At 37.8% G+C, this 6,475-nt stretch overlaps 1 protein-coding gene across 5 annotated transcripts in view; it reads left to right on the forward strand.

The window, feature by feature from the left end:
* The window catches only part of YTHDC1 (YTH N6-methyladenosine RNA binding protein C1), a 29,485-nt gene that overhangs the window by 14,275 nt on the left and 8,735 nt on the right, over nt 1-6,475 (forward strand). For 2 of the 5 annotated variants that reach the window (XM_068187351.1, XM_068187352.1), the window contains 6 exons: nt 1,217-1,299; nt 2,729-2,765; nt 2,858-2,897; nt 3,000-3,062; nt 4,528-4,662; nt 5,299-5,506. In XM_068187351.1, the coding sequence (XP_068043452.1) occupies nt 1,217-1,299; nt 2,729-2,765; nt 2,858-2,897; nt 3,000-3,062; nt 4,528-4,662; nt 5,299-5,506 (566 nt within the window). Of the gene's footprint in view, nt 1-1,216; nt 1,300-2,728; nt 2,766-2,857; nt 2,898-2,999; nt 3,063-4,527; nt 4,663-5,298; nt 6,343-6,475 lie in introns of those variants that run through there. The other 3 variants (XM_068187354.1, XM_068187355.1, XM_068187353.1) reach the window with 2 other exon arrangements.

The raw sequence follows: 6,475 nt of genomic DNA on the forward strand, positions 1-6,475 counted from the left end.
AGCTTAAAGTCAGTAGTTGGACTACTATATGAACTGTTTCTATCATATTTTATACCGGTCGTAAATGCACTCTCAAAACTACAAGAAAGCGGTATGTTTATTCTTTACACCAGCTTTTATTTTCTTTGATCTGAATTTGCTGTAGATGCAACTGCTTTGGTTTTTGGGCTTTTTGCTCATACTAAAGAATCTGCTTCCATTTTAAAAAGCTTAGTAACTGGGTATGGTGGGCTATAATGACTGAAGTTGGGGAAGGGAGGGAGAAGTCAGTATTTATTACTCAACTGGCAAGTTGCACAGTAATTAAGCAATATAAGAAAGCGTTACTATCTTGTCAAAAGAAATTACACTGTTGGGGAGGGGGAGGGGGGTGAGAAGGGAATGGTTTTGTAGCTGCTTTGTGTTTAGAAACACTGTTACATTAGCACTGGAGTCTCCCAGTACAGTAATGTTTATGTACCTTGGAGCAAAATAAGCAGCCAGTTGTCAGATCTTTTTTGAGCCTAACAGTAACTGGAATGTAACTTTATAAGAGCAGAGTTCTTAATATCTCTTCTGTCAAAGAGCTGTTTTTATAGAAAAGAGCCCTAATTATTTTAATTATTAGGAGGCTTTAGCATTATTAAATTGTAAAATGCACCAGTGCATTGCTAGTAAGTTGCTTAGAACAGAAATTATTAGAAATAATATAATTGGCCTATTCAATTAGGAGAGTCACAGTTAAAGTTGCAATTTCACAAAGCATGCAGAGTTTTATTTATAAATGTTGTGGAAGTAGACCTTTTCTAGAATTCTTTACCCTATACCTATCAAATGCAGTAGTCTTCATACCTTCAGTCTGCAATGTTCTGTGAAATTCTTTATTGTCCAATAGGTGTTTCAAAATGTAATGTGGAAAGAGTAATGTTAATGCCTAAGTTTGAGTTGGGTTTAGACAAATTTGTTACCTTTTGTTTGGGATGAAGATACAGTTCAATAGAGTTCCTTCCTTAACTACCAAAATTCCTGTAGACAAAAAGTAACAGTGGAGTGTATGTAGTTGAGATATTTCTGATTCTTTCAGTTCAGATTTAAAGCTGTAGAATATTTTGAAGCAAATAGAGTTGAGAATGATTACATTGGTATCCTGGGCAGCTCATACTATTCCTGTGAGGTATTCTGCTGTGACAAATGCTCCAAGCAACCTTGTTTAATCTTTGATATCTAATTTGTGTAGGCGTCGACCAGAAGATTATGATATTCATAACAGCAGAAAGAAACCAAGGATTGACTATCCCCCTGAGTTTCACCAAAGACCAGGTTAATATCTTACTATGAAGATTTGTGTGCACCAATTCACAAGTGTTTTCTCTTTTAGCATATCCTTGTTAATTCAAAAGTAAAATACTGATATAATTTGGATATAAAAATGTAACTTTTTCTAAGTGCTGCCTGCTGCTTTAACCCACCTCTCGAAGAAGTCAGTAACACTGTTTCACTGGTTTGAGAGCTGAGTTAACCTAGGCTGAGCCCTTTCTAAGAGCCTTGAATTGTGTATATTATTGTGAATGATCTTCTCAAGTGCTGTGTTAATGTGGGCACAAAATTAGATCTGACCTGCTTGTCGAGATGCTAATCATCAAATGAAAATGTTTGAGAAATTTCCACCTGGGAATGTCAGCTGAGACTGCATGACAAGTAGATTTTGTGTGGAGCTGATGCTGGACATTCAACGGAATGTTTTCAGAGAGAGTTTTTGTACAAGCTTGACATGAGTTAGGAAGGAGGATGTTGCACTGCATTTTATAAGAGGATTTAATGATGAAGGGAAATTTGTTGTTCCCTAGAAAGAAATGTTTGCAGTGGTACTGCAGCAACAGCACTGCTCGTGGTGCAGCTTTTTTTTTTTTCCTTCAGAAAGCGGCTATTAAGAAATTGTCACTTTTAGTCTACCAAATTGTGATTCATATCTCTTAGGAAAGCACATTCTGCTATTTCAGTTGTACATTTCTAAACCTGTTCAGAACATGCCTGTATCTGTCCAGCTTGTTTGCAGACTGCATTCTTTCATGCAAAAAGTGTTGTTGCTGCTCTGCATCTTTCTAAGACCATTGTTTAAAAAACAGAACAAGAATTTTTAAAAATAATTAAGGTTGGAAGTACTATTTTATTTTAGTGCAAGCATGCGTGATGTTTTGCACCATTCTACTGAGCTCTTAAAAGGGATTTACTGAAGCTGTAAAAATTCTTTGCCCTGTGGGGTTTTTCCAGATACTTTTTAGTTTGTGTTTAATTTCCTGTGTAGCACTGTGTCCAAAACATTAGGAATTGAACTTTAAGAGTTGCCCAGATGAACATGTTCTACTGAATATACAGTTAGAAAGTAGTAACAGCCACATGCTAAATGTCTGAAGACAGCACTCTTCAAATTCATGTTCATTCCTAATTCAGTTGACTAAATTTCAAGTCTTTATTTGCACAGTTTCCCTCTTGCATATTTGTTTGTACTGGGTGCAAGTTCTTATGGGTTTATTGATGTAACTTTTTTGTTATTACATTATACTACTTGTCTGCATTGTCTATTGCAAGCTGTAAGTTTTCAAGAGTTATTTTAAAAGTGAGGGTAATGGCAGGTAGACATAATTTTGTAGCAGGCACAAAATGAAAGGACACTTTCTAATGAATATAGTTTTTAAGATTGTTCACTTGAGACGGTAAATTGAATTAATACTGCTTGATGTTCGAACAGGGTATATAAAGGATCCCAGATATCCCGAAGTAGACAGGTAAGGTGTGTTCATGTTATTCATTTTATGTCCTGGTAACTTGTCTGCACGGATAAGTTGGATTTAGTTCTACAAATTTTTATTCCCAACAGACGATTTTCAGGAGTTCGACGAGATGTATTTTTAAATGGGGTAAGTTGTTGCATGCAAAATTTTGGGCAGCTTTATATTCGGCTTTCTGCATTTCCAAAGAACACTCAACACAAATTTTAATATTACTGTCTTTCATTTTAGTCCTACAATGATTACGTGAGGGAGTTCCACAACATGGGACCACCACCACCATGGCAAGGAATGGTTTGTGTCTTATTGAATTTGATTTTTCTCCTTAACATACAGCTTCTTTTTCTTTCCCCCAAAAGGAGCCTGGCATATTCAGTGTGCTCTCAACTCTTTGCTTTTCCTAAAATGTATCTTTGCTGTAACAGTGTAAAAATTTTAGGGGAAAAATACTGATAATAAGTACTTTGAAATTACTTTGAACAGTAGTCTGGCATTCTTAGTAAGCTCTGAAGTAAGAGCAGAACCCTCCTTTAGCCTAGACAGGAGTGTGTGATCACATTCTGTATCCTGCTAAATGTTCATGGTCATTGGCTCTCGAACAGCAAATGCGTCAGTCAGGTGGACTTGTTGAAGAGGCTCATGGAATGGTCTGCTGGGCTCTAGTGTTGGGCAGTGGCTTGCTTTTGGCTATGGCAATGAAGCATGCAGGAAACTAGCAAAATGTGCTGCACAACCTAATTAAAATAAGTCTTTCTGTATTACAGCCTCTACTGAAATGCACTTTTTTTCCCAGTAAGATGAGCAGATACATGAGTGTACATATCTACAACTATGTAGATAGTTCACTTGTACAAGTTGTGGCCTTTATGTCAGGAGAAGTAGTCATAGTGAGGTTATTTGGTTATATTCAGTAAGTCTGGCCTGATTTTGCACAACTATAAGGAGTCTTTGGCTCTTGTTTGTACTGGCAATGAGCAAAAAGCAGTGCCAGATAGAGAGATGCTCCTATAGCCTCTCATTTTTGTCAGCTGAAACACAACTCCTTACAACTGAAGGAAGTAAACAAGATTGTCAGATTGGAGGGAAAACAGTTTTTTAAACAGTTAAGCCTCCAGAAAATCCCTTATTTTTCTCCTCCCCTCTTCTGCATGCAGTCCAAGTAGTTGTCCTAGAATCCAGTGCTTCCATTTACTTTCTTTGTAACAAAAATGCAAGCCAAGATGTTTTGGTACTGTGGCAAAGGAAGACCGTGCTGATTGAAGAAATGGAAGAAGTCAGCCAAAATAGGTCTTGTTGAAAAACAAAATGGAAAAAAAAGGCCTAGCATTTTGTCAAATAATATGACTTTCACTTTTTTTTTTTTTTTTTTTAATTTCGAATAGATACATATTCATAAGGAATGAGTATGACTTATTTCTATAAGAGCTTACTGGTTTGGACAGAATTCACATTCTATATGCAAAGGTTTAAAAAACCCAAAACCAAAACTGCCACATTTAAGTAGCAGAAGTTTTATGCACGGTGTCGTATTGAGCCAGATGCAGAAGGAAGGGATATTGGATTGTGGGGAGGGTGTTTACTAGACTTCTCCAAGCAATGGTAGAGAGGGAGTAAAGCATGCCAGCCTAATGGAAAGTAGTCTGCTGTTCAGTTAGGAGGCTGTGATCAGATTTATTTAGATGCTGTGTTTTCCATCTGAATTATGCACTCCTTGTGTGCATTCCTTTGTTTCAACAAACTTCCTGTGACTTTCTTGTAGCCACCGTATCCAGGTATGGAGCAGCCACCACACCACCCTTATTATCAGCACCATGCACCTCCACCTCAAGCTCACCCTCCATACTCAGGACATCATCCTGTACCCCATGAAGCGAGATACAGAGACAAACGAGTAGTAAGTGTCCACACAGACAGAGGGGATGCAAGTTTGCAGGCTGGAGTAGGAATCTGGGGTCCAGGGGTAGCCTAGCCTGAGCTTTGTTGGCCATGATAAGCAGCATGTTTATGACCTGCATTAGAGTTCCTTGGAAAGATCAGTTGTTTAGATTGACTATACACACTTCCAGCAAATTTGATGTCTCTCCCTGGTGAGGTAGAGGTGAAAAATTCTCATGCTCTTAAACTGAGGTGTATACTTAAATTGGCTTCCAGCCTATCCACCTCTGAACATTTTCATGCTGAAGCCCAGTTTGCATAAGGACAGGCCTGTAACTTTGCTTGTGCTCATTGACAACAAATTACTTTATCAGCAGAATTTTGTGTTGTAAAACTTCTTACAGGTACGTCAGAAAACAGGGCGGATTATTAAATATCTGTTAGCTGCCTTGAAAGGCTCCTTAGCTTTCAGGTCTCTTGCTCGTGTCTGGCATTTGAACCCCAGATTCTGCACATGGATGCTGGACAGTTTGTTTGGTTGGGTTTGCCTTTTTTTAAATACTGGGCTTTCTGAAGAGTTACAGCCAGCCTTATATATAAGGGAGGGAATTCTGATATGGGAAAAAAAAATAGCAGAGCTGTCCTTTCATCACAGCACGACTATGACATGAGAGTAGACGACTTCCTTCGCCGCACACAAGCTGTTGTCAGTGGTCGGAGAAGCCGGCCCCGGGAGAGGGACCGAGAGCGGGAGCGCGACCGGCCTCGCGATAATCGGAGAGACAGAGAACGTGACAGAGGCCGTGATCGGGAAAGGGAGAGAGAGAGGATTTGCGACCGGGACAGAGACAGAGGTGAAAGAGGTAGATACCGAAGATAATCTATCTGGAACAGTGCTCACTTAAAACAAAAAAGGCTTGTATTTTTTTGTGTGTTTACAAGTAGTACATTTTATTTTCAGCTGTCTACTTAAAGTTCGTTGTGTAGAAGGATTTATAATGACCCTCTCTATTCCAAGCATGCAGTGAACTATGAACTGGAAAAACTCAAATAGGCCAAAAATAAAATACACAAAGCTGACACTCAACTTCATGTTTCTATTGGAACAAAGTTGGAAGTAGCTAAGAATGTAGATATTGATTAATACTCAGTAAGTGTTCTACTTAGTGACTTCATTCTAGGTTTTTGAATACTGATGGATAACTGCCTTTTTTTTTTTTTTTTTTTTTTTTTTTTTTTTTTTTTGCTTTGATGTTTTCTTCCTGTAGTTTCATATGGTTCGATGGGAGAATGCTGCTATCAAGTATGCAAATACTGAAGTATGATCTTTTTTTCTTTTTTCTTTTTTTTTTTTTTTTTGACGGTATGGCAGTGTTGTAGCAGCCTTTTTTTCCCCCTCTTCTTTCCCCCCCATTTTTTTAACCCTGTCTGTGAAGTCAAGTGGTATTTTTTCAGTCTTCAGTAAGAAAAGCAATATTAAGAAGACACTATTGATACCTAATTTTTAGCCTTTTTTTAAAATCTTCCCGTGTTCAGTAACATTTTGGTCAATTCTCTTGTCTGGTCTCTTTCCAAAATGTACACATTGCTTGGAATGTTCACAACCTGTGTGCGTGGAACCAGAAAATATTGCTGTATTCTACATTGCTACCATTTTTTTTTTATAAAAATAAATTGGTAACTATTGAAATGTTTAAAACTCCATGTCGGGTTTCTTGGTTTTCTAAGCTTGACAGCTTTGCTAGATTCCAGCAGTTCTAGGAAAAGATCTATGTTCAGAAATAGTTCAAATATTCTTTGTGGTAAGCGAAATTGATCTGAAGCCTGAATTT

This window comes from Anomalospiza imberbis, chromosome 4, assembly GCF_031753505.1.
Source record: "Anomalospiza imberbis isolate Cuckoo-Finch-1a 21T00152 chromosome 4, ASM3175350v1, whole genome shotgun sequence".
In the NCBI taxonomy this organism is placed as follows: domain Eukaryota; kingdom Metazoa; phylum Chordata; class Aves; order Passeriformes; family Viduidae; genus Anomalospiza; species Anomalospiza imberbis.